Genomic DNA, 25597 nt, shown 5'->3' on the forward strand with positions numbered 1-25597 from the left:
ATATATATATATATATATATATATATATATATATATATATATATATGTGTGTGTGTGTGTATATATCTTTTTGTATTATTATATTTCAAACTATTTTTAAAAAATTTATTAATGTAAGCGTACTGCGTCAGAGACAGTGCCCGTGTAAAAAAAACCCGCTAAATTTGAAATCAGCTAAACTCGCACTTATAATTTGATTTAGTTAGTATAACAGTTAAGTTGGACATACAAACTTAATGATTTCTATAAGACCCAATGATTTGTTTGTGTACATTATACATGTATTTATTTTTAGTCATAAAGCAATCCCTCTAATGGGGCCAAAGTCTTTCAAAACTCTAAAGCAGAGGTACCTTGTACCCCCAGATATACACTAGCCTGACTAGGTGCTGGTCTACATCTGACTGATTGCACTTACAAGGGATAATACAGGTCATCATTTTTTCCTTTCGTTATTAGAATAAGTTAATGTAGAAGGATGGCAACCTCACGCTATTACGATGCTGGTGAGGATTTTACAGTGTGTCCAATTTGTTATGAACAGTTTCAGACTCTGAGGACCTTACCATGTACACATCGAGTCGTCGTGTAAGAACTGTGACCCAGCCCTGGGATTTCCCTGCCCTATATGTCAGGCGTTTGTTCCAGCACCTGGTGTTTTCCATCAATATCCCACTAAAGATTGGACAAGAGGGTTCCCGAAGAATATGTTTCTTATTAGCTGTCTTCAAAAGCAGGCTTCACTGACTAACATTTTGTGTGGACCAGATGAAGATGATGTAAAGGCAGAAAGCTGGTGCGTGGAATGCGAAGATTTTCTGTGTGAGAAATGTTGTCAAAACCATAAAAAGTACAAAGCGTTGCAGGGCCACCAAATATATCCGATTACAATTCATAGACTAGATTTGTCCAAATCTTTGAAAAAAAGAAGAAACAGCTGTATTGGGTTGTGGTGTAAAACACGAGAAAAGAAAAAAAAGAAGTTTCTGTGTAAAACCCACCAAACAGGGTGCTGTTCTGCCTGTGATGTAAAAGAACACAAGAGTTGTGAGGGGTTTGATACTCTATCAGAGGCTGCAGACATGTTTACTGACGAACAAAAATTGAAACTTGTTGAGGAGTTAAATGTACATTTATCGAGAATTGAGACAATTATCCAAAATGAGAAACAAAACATTTCTGATTTCGATGACAAAACCGACACATTCTCCAATATGATAAAGAAAATGATTGAAGAAATGGTCAATCGATTGAAAACCAAAGAAAAGACATATATTGACCAAATGGCAGAGATCTCTAAGGATGCTAGACAGAAACTGGAGAGATCGTTAAAATTATTAGAACAAAGGAAGATGTACCTTGCACACTGATTAGAAATCGTATCAACAGCTTCACCAAATGTAAAAACAGAAACTATCCTAAAATGCTTGACAACTAAAGAAGTATTGGAAGCAGTGGAAGATTTACCTCTAATTCAAATGAGCTTTGACCTGAGTGCTAAAGTAAGCAGAGGAATTGAAATGATGGATTCCCTTGGTACATTATTTAGTGTCAAAGTAACTGAACACAGTGTCAATTTAAGTGACATTCAAAAGGAAATAATAATAGGAAAAACACACGCTCTCACCTCATCCTCAAGCCATGCGGATGAATCCAGTGAATGGGCCTTAAAGCCTTACGAAGCGAATGGGTCCAAAGGATGTGCCTCAAAGCCCTATATATACGAAGCGAACATGATTCGTGGATTGGACACTGACACTAAAGAAAATAACAGGATCTCTCAATGCCCGACAAACACTAGACAAAAACCAGATTCGTAAATGGAATACATAGCCTTAGGAAGAAGTCGGAGGAACTAAAGAAAGTACGAGATCCGCGAATGGGGCACAAACACTGAAGAAAAGAACAAGATCACATATACACTCTACGAAACTTACTAATCTCTCCACAATTTCCGCGCGGTCACTTTTGTTCCTTGCACTGGCGTTTCCCAATTTTGGCGCACTACTTTCATCTTCTTTATATATATATATATATATATATATATATATATATATATATATATATATATATATGGCAACCATCCACTAATTCAAGATTTTGCCGTCACCACCCCTAATATTATTGCAACAACCCTGCATTGACATTGGCGTTAGTCAATTATTTTTTCTCCCCCCCCCCCACCCTTTAAATCAGCCAATTAAATTCATTCAACCCTCGCCCCCCCCCCCCCCCCTCCCCTCCCCGCCACCCCGAAAATATATTCTGAATCTGCGCATGTATTTAGCCTTTGCTTATTTGAAGAAAAAAACCCAGTATAGCAATGCTTTGAAAACACAAATATATATATGTAGTTAAATTGACAACCGTTTGACATTGTTTTTTGGTCGATTAACGTGCCATTTGGACCACTGTGTTTATTTTAATTTTTTTAATGAGATTAATCCAACTTATCGCCAGTGCTTAGTGGTCGTCAATTAATATTGTTTAAAAAGACATTTCTTCTGCGTGTTCTGCAGATTTGTATTAAATGTTTAAGTTAATATATACATGTAGATGGGGTTAGGAATGTCCCTGCAGCCGCCGAAAATAATAAAATAGTTTATTTTTTGTGTTATATGCATAATTCATCCATTGGTTTAAAATCAAATACAGTTGTCGTTCGTTTCCCACATTAATGTAACATCTATGACCACAAAAATAGTCATTAAGCTGAAAATTGATGAAAAAAGTATCCCAACCCCTCTGTATAATACGTATTTTGTGTTTTAAATGGGGACGATGAATTGTGTACTTACACGTGATAGTCACAATAATATACTTAGTATATTTGTTTTAGATATGTGTTATTTATCAGAACAAGATTTCAATTGCTGTAAACACCGACCGCAGATGTATATAGCGGAAGTGATAGATTCATACCCTCATGAAGACAAAGTGTAAGTCGGTCAGCCGGATCTACACCTCTTCACCAAAAACGTCAAAAATGGCCTTGACGTAACGCTTGTATAGACATTTGTTACATGTGGTTCTATTGATCCGCACTGTAGAAACTCCTAAAGGAAAAAATGTGTACCAGATGAAAAAGGAAAGACCGTGTCTAGACCTATTCATCATAGATAGATAGATAGATAGATAGATAGATAGATAGATAGATGCCAGATGGCATTGTAGGTAAGGAACAATATGACGTCTCTTCTCTCATTCATTTATTCAATTGCTGGTTGAATGAAGAGAAACAGTCTTAGAGTTAATTAATACTCCATTGTGTATTAAATTATATTGTATGAAGTGGGTTCAAATATACATGGCATATGGCATGGTTACCCGAAATGTCTATAATTTTACTAAATAAAATGTTGCTCTTTTTCATGATATCGTTTTTAATGGACAGGCATCATGCAAAGGCAGAGTAACTGAATAACCCAGACTATATAAATCAACGTTTTAAATCATTAATCAGTAAAATATAAAATTATTTTATAGCTTTTCGTTCAGTTTATTCCATAAATATACATGAGATACAGCAGTTACACATAAATTATTAATATATTTGCATTTAATAAATATACGCTTGCGAAAATATCCAGTTATTACATGTCCTTGTCTCAGGTATACAGTATACACTGAAGCGAATTAAAGATAATTTCTGTGCAGCTTCCGTTCAGTGCCCCGCCTTTGAGCATGCGTCATGCTCCTTCTTACAGCAGCAGTCGGCGGGACATTTACAGGTTTCCGGTCCGTGGCACCCCTTTCCGCAGCAGCATTTTTCTTCTGAAGAAAAAATGTGCGTATATATTATAACAAGCATTTTTGTAGAAACGTCAAAGCTCCGTAGAAAAAATGGATAATAATAAAGTTGCCAATTGTGTCAATTTTCGGCATTTAAAAGAATTAAGCCAAATTAATTTATGGACTGATTCCACAGAGAGTAATTTATAAGCTTCATATCCATCCAAGTAAAGGGATCCAAAATGACATGATTATGCATCGCAGAAGTCCGTGTCCAAGTATCATTGTGTGCCCATATTTCGACAGTCTTAGTCTATAGGGTCTTCTTTACAAATGGAATGAGCAATACTTTTGAAATCTGATATGTTTATCATGAATATCGATCATAGCTTGCTTTTTTTACATAAGCTGATTAACCTTTGCACATTTCATTACTTCCATTCACGGAGTGTATCCATCAACAAACTAACAGGTGCCGCCATTACTAAGTCCTAAATTCGACGATTTTACTATATTGCCTAGTCAGATAAATTTATCTTCACAACCTTACTTGTTTAACATTAATGAGTCTCCAGTCTTTGCAAATGATACATCATAGGGTTCGTCATAGCATTTTTATTTTTGTAGTACGATGATTTAAATTTGGAGCAAAGGTGGGTTAACAAAATTTACTCTTTTTCGTTAGGAAAACTTCAAAAATTAATTTCTTACTTGTTAAACCTGCATTTTAATAAATACTCAGCCAGTTGATTGTTTGTCTACCATAGTATCATATGCATAAAATATATTCATGTTCCTAGAAGAACGAACGAGATGTAAACAAAAAAAAAAGAACACCGTCGAAATTTGGACCCTGTGGATTTTTATAGGACCTTCAACCATATAAATGTAATACTATAAAGGAATTCGGGACAGCTCATAGGTTTTTGTGGGGAAAACTTTTATGAAACTTATACATTCTTTCTTTAGTAACGGTGCACCAAAAAAGCGAATAGCCAATCAATGAATCGATTGATCGATCAACTGATTACCTAACAGTACGAATGTTGGGCTCACGAATTAAGCGTACTTTACAATCAGTATATATGGATTTCTATTATAATGTCAGTTTACTTACTAGTACAGCAGCACTTGACTTTGCCTTTACATGTACAGTTACACGATGCTTTGGCGCATTTACACTTGTCTCCACAGCTACAGTTCCCGTCCGGCGGGCACGTGTCACAACACACGCATTTTCCCGCTGAAAAAGAAGGTTTGTGTAGGATGAGAGAGCGAAAACTTTTAGCTGAAGATGGTATCAAAACATCGTCAAACTAGTTGATAATTCACTAACAATCTAACTAGCATTAGATCTTTGATCCGCTCTCAATAGATCGTTTTGTGTGTATCAAAATGGATAAATCGAAAAACGAAATGTGAAAAGTCTGTACAAAAATTTTTAAAGTAACAAAAATACAATGTTTTAGTCATAAGATACTAAAATAAAAAAAATTAGATTGTTATAAGCAATACATGTATATAGGGAGGCACACAACTCTCTCTCTCTCTCTCTCTCTCTCTCTCTCTCTCTGATAATATTATACCATATTCATGTTACATAAGATCAAATGTAATCCTTTATAAAGAAAGGACTTAATTAGAATTATGTAAGTACTTTCTCCTTTCCAATGCACTATGCTTTTTTTTTTATTTAACCATGTCAGTTGAAGGTTGCGCATTTATACGTATATATATCATAATGTACTTACTCTCGGCGCAGGTACAATGATCGGACATGTTGAAGGGACTGAAAGAAAAAACAGAAATTTATACATCACAAACATGCACCGTAAAACAATAACAAATTTTTTGCCGTTAAAATCTGTTGACAATATTGGATATATATTTACCTGTGTGAGCTGATCTTTTCCTGTAGTGATCATCCGATTAATTGCTTTACAGTAATCAAACTTTATATATACATGTCCATTTTTGTTGCAAGCGCGCGTGAATTTTTAGGTCGTGCGCAGATTTAAGAAAGATGTAAATTTTTGATCGGAAATCCGGAAATTGTCATCATTTAGGACATTGCAATATAATAGAATCTGTATAATGCTCTGCCTATTATTATTTATTATTATTCCTTACTCTTTGCATAGAGCTGGGTGGAGCAAACATTTCCCATTTATTTGTACATTTGTATTTTACATTTACCAGATATAATAAAGTAAAGTAATCTTACAGTTTTGGAACTTGTGCACAATCCCAATTGTATTTATGTTCAATGAAAATATGTTCAAAGTATTCTTCATAGACACGTGTAAAGTTTTACACAATTTGCCCATAGCCAAGTCTCATAGTGTATTCATGTATATAACATGTACATGTATTGTATGAAAAAGAATGTAATATTGACTCAGAATCTGTCTGCTGTCCTTGTAAATTTTGAGACCGTGTTGTCTCCGTTCTGTAATAATTCTGCAACCTTGGACATGTAGGGTTCTTAACTTAATTCTGACATGAAATCTCATGTCTGTTTGTAATGTCTATTTACTGCTTTACGTATGGTCTATTAGCGCTCACAGTTTTAGTAAATCGTGCAACGACTTTTTACGTATAGTTTATATACAATGTATACATCAGTGATTTTAGGTGAACTTGAACTTCATAATAGAATGTCATTGTTCGCTCGGCGAACAGTTCGAGAATTACTCGAAATTTTATAGAGCACGTGAGTCATCGCTAAACAAAACCCCAGTTTATAATAGAACACAAGGAATATAATTTTATATTGTATTTTTATTGTGTAACGAACTACGTAGTATACTCTAACCCAGTATTCAAATGAGGGGTTGGGGGAGTGGTATGTGGAATCTTCTGAACTTTAACCTCATCCCATTGTCCTATACAAAATATAGATTATTGATAAATGACGATCATTTTGATTCTCAATAATCAAGGACACCATTTTACTTCAAAGTGAAACATATCTAATAACTTAAAAATTGCATCGTATATAGTATTGTCTTGAATGGAGGCATACTTCTGCCCCTTGTGAGCTATTATTATCAAACATGTCAACATGCAAGATAAGCATGTTGACATGCAAGGGGTAGTTATGTCAACATGCAACATAATAATGAATACATGCAAAAAATTTGCAATCAGGTAAGAATTATAGAAAATCTGAAAAAATATCAAAAATCGCCCTTATGTGAATTTAAACATCTAAATTTATATATATGAACATATGCATGCAACTTATTTATGTTGACAAGCTAGATAAATATATTGACATGAAAGTAGCTAGATGCTACTAATTTAAGTTGACACAAATATGTTGACATGCAACTTATTTATGTTGAAATGCAACTTATTTGTGTCGATATGCAACTTATTTATGTCGACATACAACTTGTAGTTATGTTGACATGCAACTTATTTATGTTGACTTGCAACTTATTTATACTGACAGTTTGAATGTTTACATTAATAAGTCGCATGTCAACATATTCATGTCAACTTAAATTAGTAGCATCTAACATGTACATGTAAGAAGTCACATGTAGTCATATTTGAGGTTATATTGGTCATATTTGAGGTTGTTTTTTTACTTACATTTTCAATTATATTTATCCGATTGCATTTTTATTGCATGTCAACATATTTTGTTGAATGTCAATATAATTATCTTTCATGCCAACATATTTATCTCGCATCTGCTGACATATTTGATAGAAAATTAACTTGCACACAAGTATGCCACCATTATTCTTGCAGAAAAACAATAGGAAATGAAAAGACACCATTTTACAAACACTCTCACAGCACGTGCATGTTACTGACACTCCTTCCTCCTCGCCCCGTGCTCACAAAATTTTATACGGGTACCTAATACATGTACCTGGTTGCGAGTCGGCTTGGTTTTTTTTTTTAGCGGAAATATTGTCTTTTTCTGTCTCTATACCATACATTTGACCATGCATGCAATTATACATATTACGTGTATAGGGCTATAATTGGCATTGCTGACAAGCTTGCTTTGACTACATGCATGTACATGTACGTATATCATTCTTTTAATTGTACACATACTGTATCATGTAAGAAACTTATAAAGAAAAGTAGAATAGCTCTACGTTCCTCCCAGAATTTCCTCTACTTTGCAAGGCAAGAATGAACCATTTTGCCTGAACTGGTCATCTGCATTTAGCCAGGGAGTGACTGTTTAAAGAGGACAATAGGACATGCTCTCTCTCTCTCTCTCTCTCTCTCTCTCTCTCTCTCTCTCTCTCTCTGTGTCTCTCTCTCTGTTTCTCTTAGTTGTCTGTCTGTCTGTCTGTCTGTCGCTCTCTGTTTCTCTCAGCTGTCTGTCTGTAAGGAGTTTCAGAATACTCTCTCTCTCTCTCTGTTTCTCATAGTTGTCCGTCTGTCTGTCTGTCGCTCTCTGTTTCTCTCAGCTGTCTGTCTGTAAGGAGTTTCAGAATACTCTCTCTCTCTCTTTCTCTCTCTCTTTCTCTCTCTCTCTCTCTCTCTCTCTCTCTCTCTCTCTCTCTCTCTCTCTCTCTCTCTCTCTCTCTCTCTCTCTCTCTCTCTCTCTCTCTCTCTCTCTCTCTAAAGATTTCAATCACACAACAGAGCATGTCCAATACCCATAAAATCACACTGGAGTCCTTCGTGCCCCCGGTCCCACATCCTACTCCAATCTTAACACTTACATTCTCCTGGCCAATGGAAATCTGAAATGTCACTTAAAAACTGTGCGCCCCTAGGGTCAGAAATTCCCGGATCAGCGTGTAAAAACGAAAGGTCGTGCTGAAGACCCAGTTAGGGTATAACCCTTAAATATTTATTTTAGATTACCTACAAAGATTACATATTATTTTCTGGAGAGGATCCTTATTTTAAATTCCTACAAAAAATATTTACAAGCTTGGGGAAAAATCTACCTTTTCTGTTTCTCGATACACCTCGTGAATCTACGCAGATACATGTACCTTTACGTGGGGACCGGTGAGATAGAGGGGAATGAAGCGCGCGCAAGGATCGCTGTTAATAGCGCACCTGTAATGAAAAACTTATTAAAGTCAACCCTTTACCGGTGATTTTAATTTGACTATACATTGACAAATTGCATGTTGGTTCTGTACACGCCACTTTGACCAGGTTTATCATGACATAACACCGTCTGCAAACTGAAGGTAAGAACTAGAGTTACAATCATTTTATGCGTAAGCAATTGCAATTTATTATTAACTACATTAGTGTTAATTTTGTATTTGAATATATTTCAAAAGCATTTAGTATAATTTCTATGGCTCCGTTCAAAGAGCTTATAATAGTATATTCTCTCTCTCTCTCTCTCTCTCTCTCTCTCTCAGAGTAAGCATAAGATGTAATCAGAAGTAATACGTTTATTATTATTTGTTTTTCCAAATCAATCTAAAAATTGTTAGTATGCAAGCGATTTACGTGCAAGTATCAGTATACGCGTGCTATTTGGAATGTTTTGAGTTTACCCCGTTGAGATGTTATGGCGGGATCAGTGCATGCATGACGCTGATTCGAGCTGATGGAATTTCTGGGTTATCAAGGTGTATTTCTGAATCCTGTAATTAGACAATGACATGTCAGTTCCTACACAATACCTGTACGTCCGCTGTATTCTGAGTCACCGTGCTCCCATGAATGAACAAAGCCCCGCCCACCAGCATATTGAACATGTATCTATTGCATATTTCTTAAAAGCATGCGGCGAGAGACAGACGAAGTAGAATCTAGGGGGCGTTTGATTGGAACTCGGGAAATTAAGTTTTTAAATAAAAAAGTAACATCACATCAATATTATTGTGAGTAGGTTTCGATTCTCAATGGGAGAAGGTGTCTCTTGTATATCGGTAAAAGTGGCCAGACTGAAAGAACTTTGAATTTATAATGTAGGTACGTGCATGCTGTTTATCTATTTTTTTTTTTTTTTTTGCTTATAGTACTTACAAAAGTTTATATCAAGTTATAACATCAGGTGCTCCATTCTCTTCCTTATGGTTGACCGGCTTATTTCATTTGAAGTTACAATGACGCCATTGACGGACCTCTAAAACCGATACTTTGCATTGCAGGGGGAGAGGGTGCGTGTATGAAAGAGAACTTTGTTGGCTTCATGTACAGTAACGCATGTCTATAATCTAATCTTACCTGTCTTATGTAATTTCTATTGGTATGAATGCAGTATAATTTAGAAGTAAACACCCAGGAAATTCTTGCTCCTCGAGATACGGAATGTTACAGAGATCAGGAATTCAAATTCTCTGGTAATTAGCATTTGTATTTAAAAGCGCAGCAAGATTTTTACTACTCTGGGCGTATGAGCGAGTTAAGCTCATCTTACAGACAGTGAAAACCTGCAATATTCAAAAATGTTCTGTCTGGTTACAGGCGAAACAACAGTAATGAAAAGGAGAAATTGCATTTTTAATTAAGAGGGGTCGGTGGTTGTGGCCATTTCTAGACTGTATCCGTCTCTTTTAGAAGGAGAGCTCAATATAAAAACATAGGAAAATACCCAAATTTAAAAAGTAAAATGTATGGATTTTTTCTTTGAAAAACAATGCATGTAGTTTATAGCTCAACAAACTTAGCTTAAAAATTTAGGTATTTGATTTTTATTACATACCCGAAGCCTATTAAGACTATTGCGCGTAACAATAATAACATATTATATGATACAAGAGACATAAATAACATACATATTTTTGACCACATTGTTTCTCTCGACATGATGTGCAAAAATCCTAAAACCGTGAGGAGTTATCGTTCTTTGTATTATCTGAACATGCCCTTGCGCATGTACATGTACATGTACGATTAAATGTGGTAAAATTATGAGACCTTGGCTCCGCGACCGGAAAATAATAGGTAATTAGGAATGTGTAATTGCTTTAAAAAGTCGGATATATATGTATATATCAAGAGTAATTTATTAAGTCTCCCAGTTTGTCTTTGAAGAGGGTTCTAAATGTACGTATAAAGTAAGTACTTCATTAATATCTTTATTATATTTAATTTACAATAAAGCGTTTGTGTTCATTTTCCATTTAGCAGTTTAAAAATTCAATAATGTTACAATTTGTAATTTAAAAAAAAATAGGTTTTCTTTAAATAATATGGAGGGTTAAGAATCGGAGAATTATCAACAATCATCCAAATTAACCTCATCTATAGAACAATTTTAACGGAAGATGATAAAAAAAAAGTATGTGCGTTTGTTTTCTGGAAACTGATAAAGATATATGATTGGAAAAAAAGCTTAAAACCCACTCTAGGGCGATATGTAGTTAGCATTCATCTTTGTGTTTAACTATTGAAATTCCACAGAGAAAATGGGATTAACTATAATGTTAAAAACGGCACATTTGCATGTGCAATTTTGTTGAATTTTGCCAAGAGGGGTTTTAAGAAAATATCTGAGATCTTGTTTTGACTGAAGACAAATAACGCCTGCTTCGTTTTAAAAGATCAAACACGTGCGGCCAAATGCCCTACAACCATCCCTCTTCATCGAAAATTCAAAATTAAAGATGATAATTTTGAAGTTAGCATGTATTTACATTGACTTTTGATATTTTTTCTGTTCATTGTTTAGTACATATGAGAGTGTCAATAATTAAAATCATAATTATACGTAAGACACAGATACATGTATGTATACATGTATACAAGCAGGTATGAGGATACCGTATATGCATGTATGTGTGCATACCATAAACGATGTTGAGCTGCTTCCGCGACGAAAAGTTCACGTCAGCTCAAAGCAGATGAAGAAAATCGGTCGAGGGCAAATAGGAAGTTACACCTTACACATGTATGGAACGCCATAGCTGCCTGAAGGTCAATTCCGTATTATATGAATATAATTCAATTCTGGTTGTAACGCGCTTTCTGATTGGCTAAAAAATTATTTTATATCGTATAAAGAATGTTGCCTACGTGATAGTAGGAATAACGTCAAAAACGTATCAATACGCCTGACGTTACGTTTGAATTTTGTACAATTTTACGTCATTTTAAAGGTCAAATGACCGTTTTCATCTACAATACAGAGTAAAAAAATTAAATTATAAGCAATGAATTCAATGTTTATTAGTTTTATACGATATAAAATGGTTTGAAATAGTTTACGCTTTTTTATAAACCGCTTCGCGGTTTATAAAGCGTAAACTGCCCCAAACCATTTTATATCGCATAAAACAAATAAATATTGAATTCATTCCTTAAATAAATAAATCATTTATAGTATGCAATAGAAATATCATTATATGCAGTTGTGATATCTCTAAATGCGGTGGTAACATCATTATATACTCAGGGATAAAATCTTTATATGAAGAGGTAATGTCATTACGTCACGTCGTTAGATCATTATGTACAGTGGTTTATTCATTATATGCTGTGAATAAATCTTTATATCTTCCACCGCATATAATGATGTCACCAATGCATATAATGATTTTACTATTGCATATTAAATATATACCAGTTCATATACATGTAATATGAAATTGACCTTACGGCAGCTGCTATGGCGTCCCATACACATGTATAATATGTATTTAAAGTATGTAGCATAGCAGTAGTGGTGAACGTTGGGCTCACGATCTCTAAACCCAACAGGGGAATTCATTGCACGTAAAAACGAGCTGCAAACTGGTCAATTTTAACGCGATCTTTTTTTCAACTTGAGGTTCTTTATTCACGCGATCTTGACATATGTAAATTCATATACCATTTAAAAAAAAAACTTAGAGGCTAAACCTTGTGAAATTTGTTTGAAAGCAAGATAATATAAGGAAGATTTGGATTTTTCTTTATCCTCTGCTTGGGTTAAGTATGGTTCTAAACTGAGGAGGGAGGGGCCAAATCTCACAACATATTAGTGGGTTTTTTTTAGTTGTTGTTGCTGTTTTATTGTTTTCTTTTTATAAATTGGATACTTTGATTTGTAAATTGAACATTCAAGCAAGGTAGTAAATGATCAGGCGAATTATAATATAATATCTGTATCGCCCGAAGTTGTACTTTCTGAATAAACATATACATGTATCTTTTAAAGTAAACAAAAAAGAAATTGTTGTTCAGGTAAGCGCTATTGTCCATGGACCAGTTGGTTAAGATTGAGTTACAGGGGTGTAGGCAGAAAGTTGTTAATTGTTAGTAAATGTACATAGAATGTCTTTTTAGGTCACTTGAATGAGTCACTCATGTGACCTATTACAATTGGTCTTTTCTTCTGTCGTCGTGCGTCTGTCGTGCGTTATTAATTTTACATTTTTAACTTTTTCTTAAAAATAACAAGGCCAATTGTTGCCTTTTTCGTGAAGCATCTTTAGGTAAGAGAAATCTAAGTGAAATTCGTGGCTCTACCACCCACGGGGCCTCATTAGGCGGTGCCAAATATGCAAAAATGTTATTTTTTTTACTCCCACGCGTAGGGACAAAACTGAATGCATGATTATGATGTCCATGAAGCCCTTTACTAAAATTGTGCAATTCATGGCCCTTGGGTCATGGGTTCAGACCTTAGGGTGGGGCCAATATGGTCATTTAGTAAAATGTATTAAGTCTTAAAAATTTTGGTTCTCTACTCCCATAAATATTTGAGAAAAACTAAATGCATGTTTATGATGCCTATGAAGCCCTTCATCTAAGTTGTGAATTACCTCTGGGACATGATTCAGCCCCTAGGGCTGGGCCAATATGGCCATTATAGTAAACATGTGTAAAATCTTAAAAAATATTCTTAACTTCTTTCAAATAAATATGAGGAAAACTAAATGCATGATTATGATGTCCGTGATGTCCTACATTGTAAAATTCGTGGCCCTGGATCAGGGGTTCAGGCCCTAGGGCGGGGCCAATTTGGCCACATAGTAATAATGTATTGATTTAATAATTTTTTCTCTGTATTTTCACCATGATCACAGTAATGCATGGCTATATTGTTCATAATACCCTGATGTTAAATCATGAAATTCACTGTCCAAGCCATGGGGCAGAAGTTCAGGCTTTTCATTGGGGGAGGGGGGAATAAATATGGCTATATATGAACAAGTATTTTACTTATGGTAATTGCTGTGTGTTATCCATGAACAAATTTAACTTTATCTCGAAAACTAAATGGTAAATTGTCACTTAGCAATATTGAATTAATGATGTGTTCTATTTTATGAAAATTTACTTTAATATACCGTGCATTATACACTTGTAGAAATAAAAGCTGTACACGTTTTGTGTGCATTATAAATGAATTAAACTGTAATTAAAACAGTTTAAACAAGAGCTTGGACTTTGGGTAGATGTGTCAAACAGCGATGTGACGAAGGCCTGTCTATTTCATTGCTGGCCATTCCGCTATGGCTCTTTGAAATCAACAAGATTTGTCTGGCTTTTGAGCAAAGACTACACAATCGGTGCATATTTCGCTTGAAACCGCGTCATTTTTAACGTGTTAGACGCATTAAATAGATAGCTACGTCCAAGTGAAAGTCCAAGGTCTTGTTAAAATGATTCTATTATCAAATATTGACTTATTACCAAAAGTTAAGATAAATTGAGATTCCTCCGATTCTTGACCCCCACACCCACCACTACCAACACCATTTTTGTGAATGAATGAAAAATTTAATACGGTCAGAGGAGTCTCAGACAAGGGTTTAGACTTCAAAATGAAGCTTAAAATGTAAACATGACACCCTCTGACATGTCAGTTTAAAGGCTGTGGGTCTCTTGATAGTTAAGTAAAACAATGTTCAGCGGAATACGTTTCACACACCTTAAGGGACGGCAATTATTTTTTTCTTGATGATGATGTAATTTGTGGTTTTCCTTACATAACTTGTTTGGCCTCTCACACGTACGTGTATCTAAACTAAAAACCCACCTCTTTACGTAAAAGAAATAAAAAGGAAGAGTTAACTTTTTCATTCCAGAAGTGTTTTTGTTTCTTTAACGTTCTCAAAATTTCACTCATCTTACTTGCAAAATTGTTGAAACGAAAAAATGTTTTTCTTTGGAACTTATTCACTTTCTACACAATTAAATGTGGTTTTTTCGTTTATATAAATGGTATTGTTGCTGGCACGGCAAGAATATTACATAACCCACAGACGTGTGTACACGAAATAGATTTGTAACCATTGTTTAGCGATAAAAATATTTGAACAAACAAGAAAATATATTTTAATTGTATTTATATTATAGTTTTATATACTGGTAGTATTTAAAGAAAACTAAACTCATATATCAAATAATTTCAATAACTGTACATGTACGTTGTGTGTTGGTCACAACCAACTTATTACATGTACATGTAATTTACTGCGTACCGGTATGCTGTACACGTACATGCAGTAGTACCAAATACTTTCCTTCCTGCTTGCTTTTTAATGTCATACCGGCTCATGGTGAAACGATATATCTATCCGTACATTTTGTAGGGTGGGGATTCCTGCAGAACTCTATAAACATATACATATACATGTACATGTAATAAGCCTGTAATATATCCACATTAGTGCATATTCTCTATGTTTGGCCGGGTATTTTGATACATTTAAGTTTTCTACAAATCATATCTTTGTTCAACTAATTTGAAATATATATCTACATGCATTTTAATTTCTTTTATTATACTTTCATGTTAAATAATGAAATCTGATTGGTTTAGAAGCAGTTGGTAATCCGTTCTATTACCCTCAGCATTAGCAACACAATTGGCAACGGGTAACACCATATAAATAGTGCCTGTTTGGGAGGGTAACAGTTGAAATTGACACCCCGAGAAAACCATTGTCAACCGACGCGAAGCGTCTCTCGTCGAAACATTTATTATACTGAATGTCTTAATTATAGGGAAATTATGACTGCTTTTATATAGAAACGACGTGAATTCTACGGCGAACCGTACGCACATTATTTATGCGCATGTAACGATTTGTTGTGTTACCCGTTGCCAAGTGTGTTGCTAACGCTGAGGGTAATAGAACGGATTATCAACTGCGTATAAACCAATCAGATTTCAGTATTTAACATGAAATTATAATAAAACGAATTGTTACATGCGCGTAAATTATGCGCGTACGGTTCGCCTTAGAATTAACTTAATTTCTGTATAAAAGCAGTAAAATTTTCTTTAAAATTAAGGCATTCAGTATAATAAAGTAAATAGTGCCTGTTTAGGAGAGTTACCCTCCCAAACAGGCATTATTTATATAATTTATATTTATATAATGTACCAGTTTAAAAATAAACCATCACCAAGCTGTACCTTCATAGCCCGTATGTCTGTCCGTCCGTCCGTCCGTTTCTCTCTCAAAGGTGTGTATGCATTTCTCTCTCTCTATTTCTCTCTCTCTCTCAAAGGTGTGTATGCAAAAGTAGATAATAATCGTTATCAGTTGTCATACAGTAGGAGCATAGAAGGAAGGGTCATTTCTTCCACACATGGAACATAAATTTTATGCAAAACTCGGTTATACCGAATTTCAAGTGACCAAAAAACACAAAACACCACACTTTGCTACAACCTTAACACTGTAACTGTAATGAAACAATCGGAAACAATCATAATAAATAGGGAAGATTTTTTTAACGTATCAAATGAAGGAGAGAGAAAAAGAGAAGAGTATAATGTTTTTCTATATGTACATTTGTACATGTATGTTATCATCTATAAAAGACAATGTCGGTAAATGGATATGCAATGGTAAAAACTGTTCATAACTCAGTTTACGCTGGAAATTGTGAGTGCAGCAATGTCATGGACAGAAGTACAATTTCGCCGTGACCTTTTGCTCCAGAAACAACTTTATTGGGGGAGACAGAATCAGACCTACAGGAATAGTTGTACAACTTGTGTATTGTTAGGTTTCCTTCATTATTAACACGAAGTTACTTGAGTGAGAGAGTGAAAGACAAAAACGTGCCATCGTCTGCTTCTTTGTCTAATGACATCATATAACAGCATATAGCGGGGCAACATTCCGCGCGCCGTCTACCATCGATGTCACACATCAACACAGTACAGGCGCAGTACAATAATTCATTTTAGGCAATCCGCCATTGATATATACAATTACGAAAAGGAAAGAGATATAACCTTACGGTCACTTACTATGAATAATCCCCTGCCCTCGATAAAAGTGTTATGTTGAAAATTTTGAATTTGCCGGGTGATAGTAAATACAAAATTTACAAGTTATTTTTTCATGTTGGAATTTTGTATTTACTTTTACCCGGTGAATTCAAAATTAACAACATGACAAAAAAGGTCAGTTTAACATCTTCTCAAACGCGAACAAATTGTCACCATACAAAATTTCCTTTGCCAGAAAGCAATCGGAACATATTTTTCCTCGACTTGAAGGAATAGGTCAAGTAATGTTCAGATTGGCCTGAAGAAAGAACTTAGTAGCTTTTGGGAGACATCTCTTTGTAACGTGCTTTATTACATGTAAGAATATTTTACGATATACATGTAATAATGAAGCTAACCGTGGCATACCTATGCAGTCACTCGCATCCACCTTATAATAACGTAAAAAAAAACCCCAAGTATAACCTCCAAAAATATAGACTAATATTATCATAACATAACTATTAGCCGCTCCTCTTTTTTTTTTTTTTAATTTCTAGTCGGTGTTCTCTGTCTCTCTGAATTGTTTCTCACACCAGGTAAAAACCTTTTCTGTTTTATGAAGTGGACACGCATAGCTTTTATCCACTTCTCAAAAGAGAATAGAAAAAAAACCCAAACATATTTATGTGTCCAAATTAACCTGTTACTTTGATGTATAAATTTTGAAACAAACTTAGAGTTTGTTCAAACGTATTTTAAACGCGGGAAAAACCTTAACTAATTCCCAATATTTTTCCTTATCGTTATGCAACATATTTGAACTGTAAATAAGAGTTAAATAATAAAGAACGCATGTGCAAAACCGGTATGAGATAGCAGAAGATCGGGACGATCATTTACATGTTTCCCAGATGTATGGTCGCTCACGGAGACTTTTAACAGCTGGGGTATTACAGAAGGTCATCTGTTTTCTATCTTGTACATTAATGATATCATCAACGTAATCGTCGTTCGATGATAAATAATTCCCCGTCTCGTGTGGAAGGCGCAGTAGCGCACGCGCGGTAGGGGGTGGCGGGCGCCAGCAGATGGGGCCGTATTTTGGTGATCTTAGCGTCGCCATTTCTTTGGTTTCTTAAGGCGGTATGTAATTTCTGTGTCATAATCCGCAGAAATCTGTTCAATCCCCCTTCCTGGCGTGATAATATCTCGCAAAAATTCAACACTTATCAAAAGATATGTACGAATCCCAATGACCACGGTTGCCGTGCATACCTTAACGCAGCATTCATCTGTTTACTATGTAGAAAATACACACTCACATAAAATATATTTATCAATCTCTCAGAAAACACCGTTCTATGATAAACACTCGAAGAAAACAAACGAGGGTATCCGAACAATATGGTTTCTTCTACGTAATTCCCTGGTGTAAGCGCATCAAGCGTCTCATCTTACGAGCATCCCCCAAATATGGAAACACCGGCTCGCAGGGGAAGATTCGCGAGTTTATCATGAAAATCAAACGGGGGCTCTCAGGAACTCCTCAAGACTCATCCTCCATAATCTGTCTCTGAATATTTATAAACCCGATCCAGTTTGGCACGAGTGATAAAAAAAAGTTTCGCGAAACACAAGTAGTTCCTTCTTTTGCTGGGAACCGTAAGACTGTAGTTCTGAGGACGCTGGGAGATTTTTGGTTCACTTGGGATTTTCCGTGGCTGAAGTAGACCAGGACCGTATCTGTAAGCACATTTATTTACAAGCTTTTAATTTCGTCCAGATTTCAGACAGTTTTGAACATCATGTTTTTCTCAAGATGTTAATGTTAGACAAATATCGCTGCACTGTTTAACCCGACGGCGCGTGAAATTGTTGCTGGTGTGTGAAATTGTTGCTTGAAATATTTTCAAGAGGCTTCAAGTATGATATAAGTTCACGGTCAGACCAGAAAAGTCCTCCTTTTAACCGTCGGAATTTGTCATATGTCGTGGTCAACAAAACTGTTATCCTCGCAACACTTGTTATGTACTGTGTAAAGTGTATTGTCTCTGTCTTTAGTGTTATTGCAAAAGTTATGTCATGACTTGAAAGGGAATGTCATTGCTATGATTCGGAATACGGAATCAGGAATCGTCAATTTTTAAAAATTGCAATCAAAAAGTTAAATGAAAAGAAAACCACACAAATACGACCTGGTAATACATGAAAGATGTGTGAGTTTTGTTTTGTTTTTATCATATTTCTTGGTAAAAAATTTCATGAAATGTTTTGACGTAATGACCCGGCAGTTCTTTGGAGTTCCTCGATCAGGCGTTTTACGACAACCGTCTTTGGCGTGTCTTGGAGGGAAACCCTGTACTGGCACAAAGTTGCCAAGCATTTCAGAGTTAGTCAAACCTGACAGTCTTTGTCGACAACACATGAAAATCGCTAGATATACAAGAAAGTAACAACGTACGGTGTATCGGAAGCACATGCAAGCTGCTTTCTCTCTCTCTATGCCATTCCTTATTTGTCATGCATCATTGCACATCGTCGCAATATTCGAGAACTCGAATAATCTTCTTGTTGTTATGAAATAAGCAAATCGCATGAAAAGTGGGTGGTACACTTGATTGTTTAGGAGATTGGAGAACATCAAAATCGAGACAGGAATAAAAAACATACTCAGTTCTAGAATTTGACATGCGTATTAAAAAAACGGCAATCTAAAGAATTTGGAGATAATGTTCTCGAACATGTTTTTGAAATACCCTGTATACATGTACCGGTATGTTCACATTAGATTTCTAAACTGTTTTCTTTCAATCACCTCTAAATGATTGAAGTAAGGTGAAGAATGGACCATTGTTTTTATGTTTGGTTCGGTTGTTGAACTATATAGGTTATGGTCGGGGTAATTTGGAAGAGAATTTCTCAAAACTCAACCACCGAACTTTTAAAATTCCGGAACCACGTGACACATAGGTGACGTAGGCGATATTACGGAAGCTATGAACGACTATAACAAGCACAGAGGCACGACAAAAAATCGGAGCTACTCTGCACATTTTTCCACCCTGTCTGGTATGCTAGAGTTAACCATTGCCAGGAGCAACACGGCAGAGTACTGTAACACATACTGACAGATCAGAAAACATCCGGGATCTTACTCCATTTTGTGACCATAGCGTGCACATCCAATATGCATAATGTAAAGCAACTGGGAAAATCAGAATTTATATTTATAGACTTATCTCTTTCTTCAAGGCCGGCATATTAAATTAATGAGACTGTTTCACAGCGGAGGAATCTTTCATCGCTGTTTGGTTAATGGTGGTGGTTTAATATACAGACGTTTTACTTACTTGTTGAAGCACAGTGGGTGCCAGGTGCTTCATGACGTCACTGAGTTAACTAAAAGCTGTTCTAAAGGTTGTGGAACTATCATCAATGCTCTCCTTTGTGCATTTGGAATGTTAAGGGGGAAACAAATAGCCTCTCTCTCTCTCTCTCTCTCCATTACGGCAGAAAGATAACATAACGTTCTTGTAGGACCGCTGGAAGTAAGGAATTCGTTTACTGGTCATCGCAATACACTAACGTTAAATGTTTTGCATGTCGTGGTAAAGATCAATTGGAAAATTAAATGGATTTTATATATTGTGATAAAGTAACACATGTAAATGTATTTGAGCCGAAAGAAAGAATAAAGGCAGCGTGTTTTTTTAAAATCTTGATGGTCAAGCAATAAAACATTTATGCAATTGGAGCAAATTTTCAATAAATAATTATATATTCATAATAATTATGAAATAACTCCTTTATAGGGAGACTTGTTCTTTTCATTTCTAATTTAGTACATGTATATCGTTATACCGAAAGCCACAGGGGCCAAGCCCGGTTTAACATTAATTTCAATGTAACCATAAATAAAGACTTTCTTTATTTATGGTTACATTGAAATTAATGTTAAAACGGGTTTGGCCCCTGTGCCGAAAGCTGTGCGTTGCTTTTGAGAGAGAGAGAGAGAGAGAGAGAGAGAGAGAGAGAGAGAGAGAGAGAGAGAGGAGAGAGAGAGAGAGAGAGAGATGTGAGTAGGAATGTCTATTAAATAGCCATTCATAGCACCAGAAGAGTTAGCGTTCTTGGCACGTCTTCCTGGACTGTCACCCTAATACATATGAATTACAAGTTTCGATACAGGTCTTACTTTTATACAAAAAATTAACACTTTTAACATGTTTAAATCAATTCTTTGATGGCGTTTACAACCAAGAAACATTTAAAACATCTTCACAATGTCACGGGTCTTGAGCTCGAGTCCACTCGCAGCCGTTGGGCCCCCGATAAACTTAATTGAAATTTGGCGGGCTGACTACAGCGACATCTTTCGGGGAGTGGACTCAGGGCCCCAGACATTGAGAGGATGGATAATTACATACTTAGTACCCCTCCACGCCTCCCTATAAACGCCATAACTCTGAATGGTCTTGAAACATTTCTTAAAGACCAAAACATTATGTCTAAAGAGTTATATAACTGTCAGAGAACTGGGAGGAGGAAGCGATGTGCTTTTTTAAAAAATATAGCAGGAGATGTTACATGGTCTTATGTGTAGGAACTGCTTGGAATGTCCAATTCTGTACCTAGCTATATACATGTACAGCATAACACAAAAGCGACACCCCCCCCCCAAAAAAAAGAGTAAATTATAAATGAAGAGAAAAACTATGCAAACCAAGAATACATGGCTAAGTTTTAAGTCATGCATCAAATGATTTGATATTATAGAAGTTCAATGTAAAGTCCAAACATATTTTAAACACGCGAAAAATATATCTGATATTCTTTTCTTGTGTAACATTTTTGATTTTCCAGATGATATATTTGCTAATAATTTCTAATTCTTTCGTTTCTTTCGTCAGCAATCGTTCTATATCTATGATCCCGCGGCTACAGCTCAATTTTCTCACGCTTTTATTTATCAATGACAGAAAATTCAATTTGATGTTTAATTTTCTTTATCTCCAAAAAGATTACTTTCATTATATAAAAAGTTGATAAAGCTAATAAACTTCAATTTTAATAGTACGTGTCACTCAAGAGATTGAGTAATTTAAAAAAAAAGAAATTTTGAAATGGTACATATGTAATATTTACTGATTTTGAAAATCTTAAGATAAAATACTCTAATTATGTGAAATATAATCATTCACATTGTTTTGTGCAACATGTCACCGTATATTATACCATGTTATCATATTTTTAAACAGTGTCATATTCGATTCACAATGTACTCACTGTTTTCATTTTATATCAACAGGGTCATCAAGTTGGATTTGAGTAAAAAGGACACAACAAACCCAGAGTTGGTGCCCACACGAAAAAGAGAAAGGTCTAGTAAATAAAACAATTCTCAAATTCATTTGAACTGATTCATAAAACTGTACTGACGCTAATATTCACTCGAGCGTGACGGCGGTATATAAAGCGACACCATGGCCGATAGCGAATCACATTTGTATGGTGAGGACGAGGACGAGGAAATGCCAATGACTGAACGAGATCTAGCAGACGACGCGCAATGGAAGGTAATTCAGAAAAATACCTTCACCAGGTGGGCCAACGAGCACCTGAAAACTGCCAACAAGAATATTAATAACTTGGATTCTGATTTATCCGATGGATTACGACTTATTGCTTTAGTGGAGGTTTTATCCGGCAAAAAATTTAAACATGTCAACAAAAGACCCAATTTTAGAACCCAGAAATTGGAAAATGTTACCATGGTGCTGGAGTTTCTGGAGAGAGATGAGGGGATCCGAATTGTCAACATTGGTAAGTTGATTAATTAACAAGGTGTGAAGACAGACATGCATTTTGTCCAAATATAGGTCAGTAAAAGGCAAACACCGGTGAGTGGTAAAAATGAAAGCGAAAGATGGTGAATGATACACGTGTGTTTTCAGGTACTAAAAGTTATGTGTCGGCTTGTTTGCCCTGTCATTTATTATACAGTGTGCATCATAGAAACTAGGAATCCGTGACAGACATAGTACAATCTACGAATGCACGTGGACAAGACCCAACCCGGGAAAATAAAAATGTAAACAAACATGGCGATTACGAGTCCAATACACACCTGTAGATTACGTGCAGTTGTAGAACCGGCTGAGCTACTTGTGGCCTGGTTAAACCCTTATAAATGCTATATTTAGACTTGATAACACGCTTAACTATTATTTTCTTAAGATTTTACATGATTACATTAATTATAATCACAACTGGATTTCTGTTTTAAAGATACATATAGTGGAAAATGGGCGTTTCCCTTCCTCGAGTCAGTTTATTATTCATTTTAGCATTTGAATACATTCACATGATTTAGAAGGGGGTGGAGTTCTTGGCTACACAAAAATGACTGGGGAAAGTTATTTTTTGTATACCCCTATCAACTGAGATAACTTGATTCTGTATGGTTCAAACACTGTTAGTGTGTGGTACCACACCAATAGAGGGACAGGTGACAGATATAGGTCACAGACGTTATAATGCTCAGGTCTCTTATTAATTAGCAAACAGTTCTTGTGACTTGTTAGGTAGCTAATAGATAGTTTGACAATGGCTTAGAGATAAATAGTAGGTGATAAGCTGCAGAAAAACGGCATGCCTTAAACCATGCATGTGTTTACCAAATGCTTGGTCTTCTGAGGGGGGTGGGGTGGGGGGGGGGGGTAATTTACCAATGTGAATATTGATGTCCACTTACTCATGTGCTGTAAAAAACCATCTGGAAAAGATGTTTTGTAGGGGGGGGGGTTACTGATAAGTACTTGTTAGTTTACTTAACAGCTGCTTGCTCAGCAGGGGAGAAACAATGGGACAGTGGTAATTTATGCAAGATCACAGGGAAATTCAACCTGGGATTGATTATCAATTAATAGTAGTGAAGTTCTAAAGGAATGCCAGACCATTACCCCTCACCCACCTTCCCCACCCACAAACCACATACATGGCATCAAGCTCCCCACCCAAAGCTAAATCCTCAAGACTTTCACAATGCTAGAGTACATGTTTTAAGAACAGTTATAGGGTTACACACAGACTATGGGGAGAGCTAAGGCAAGATTCATCAAATAATAGTAGAATACATTAAAGCACAGGAGTTTGATTGATATGTGGGAGCAATAAAAGGAAATGAATTGTTTGATCAGGTGATTACATCAATTTTCTTAGCATATAAAACTGTATCTTAGAAAGTGATAAAACATATAGATCGTTTGTAAGTTCAGGTTGTCTCTTTGTCTCTCTCCACCAAAAAAAACAAATTGTGGGAAATCAGGCAAATAAACGGACTATGTTTGTTACCTTATATGGTTGTGCGAGTCGATAGGTTTTTTATTTACCTAATTTGCTGAGTGCTCCAACACAGTAATTCTCATTCCATCAGATGTTTTACTGAACATATCCTGGGGGTGCTATTAGAAGTTAGTCGTAAATAAATGTATCGTCAGCTATTTTCATATGCATAGGAGATTTCTTCAAGGCTTAAAAAAAAAAATCTACATAACATTTTTATTCACCTTTTGAAAAAAAAAATGGAAGGTGTTTACTGCGCGTTGGAAGTTTAAATCCCTCTGTGAATCAACTTTCAAACAGGATGGGTAGAAATGATTTTTAAGAGTACTGACTCCAATTTAAATTAGATCTAGGAAAAAGATCATGTTCAGCTTCCATGTTTTGAGGTACATGATACAACGCAGATAAGATTAAGAAGTCAGGGAACCTGCAGTTATTGACAACATATTTGCCTTGCATTATTTTGTGGAGCTCACGGATGTGTGAAAAGGGATTCATTGTCCAATAAATTGGTCTTTCAATGACACCAGGGTTAATGTTAATGGCCATTGAATTAAAAGACCACCAAGGATTAATGTCTGTAATTTACATAATAACAAACACATAATAAGAAACATTACCATTTTAATTTCCCCCTTCTGAAGTTCCACAGACTGTTGATGTCCAAAGCTACTGAACTAGTCTCTTTTGAGTTTTATAAATACAAAATACATCACAATACAACAGTACAAAGGGTATACACAAACATGAACATACACCAGTGACCACTGTATGCAACAAGGTTTCGCTGAGCAAATCATTGTACTGTTCCGTTAAGGTTTTAACTGATACAATTTCCACTGATTGCTAAAGCCTTCACCTAGCACCATTATTTATTTTCATGGACAAGATCACCTGCGATTCCCTTAATCTGCTTGTTGTAGAGATGACCCCTCTCCAAATACTATTATTAGCTCAATGTCCAAATCTCAGAGATATGACATTGATTGGGATTTTTGAGGTTAAGAATATGTGACCCCAATAATGGACCCCCCCCCCTCCCCCACCCCAAAAAACATAAAAACTTTGGCTTCCAGCTTGTTCACCAATGAAAACCCTTCCTATGTAAATTCTCTGTCCAGGACGGGACTCTATACAATAGTCTTCAAAGGCTATGTACCATGGATTAAGGGCTTTGTAAGAGGATTGACTTCTGGGGTCGAAAAGCCTGCTAAAAAAAGATCATGTCCATGTAACATGCTGCTCTGTGGTAAGCTGGTGGTGGTTTGGTCAAGGCTTTCTGAACAGGCCACTCCAAGGAGTGAAAACATGGATGACTCATCTGATATAATATGCCTTCAAAATATTTTTCATAAGTTGACTTGTTGACTTGTTGTCAATTTGTCACTAGAAGATAGTAGGTGTGAG

At 35.7% G+C, this 25597-nt stretch overlaps 1 protein-coding gene and 1 pseudogene across 12 annotated transcripts in view; both read left to right on the forward strand.

The window, feature by feature from the left end:
• The first annotated feature begins 478 nt into the window (after positions 1–478).
• LOC128159292 (uncharacterized) lies at positions 479–2005 on the forward strand (annotated as a pseudogene).
• A 6762-nt stretch (positions 2006–8767) lies between these two features.
• LOC128161257 (filamin-A-like) overlaps positions 8768–25597 on the forward strand; it is a 68867-nt gene continuing 52037 nt past the window's right edge. For 10 of the 12 annotated variants that reach the window (XM_052824504.1, XM_052824503.1, XM_052824500.1 and 7 more), the window contains exon 1: positions 22330–22669. In XM_052824504.1, coding sequence (XP_052680464.1) covers positions 22330–22669 — 340 coding nt within the window. Of the gene's footprint in view, positions 8916–22154; positions 22670–25597 lie in introns of those variants that run through there. The other 2 variants (XM_052824498.1, XM_052824510.1) reach the window with 2 other exon arrangements.

The sequence above is a fragment of the Crassostrea angulata genome, chromosome 8 (assembly GCF_025612915.1).
Source record: "Crassostrea angulata isolate pt1a10 chromosome 8, ASM2561291v2, whole genome shotgun sequence".
NCBI lineage: Eukaryota > Metazoa > Mollusca > Bivalvia > Ostreida > Ostreidae > Magallana > Magallana angulata.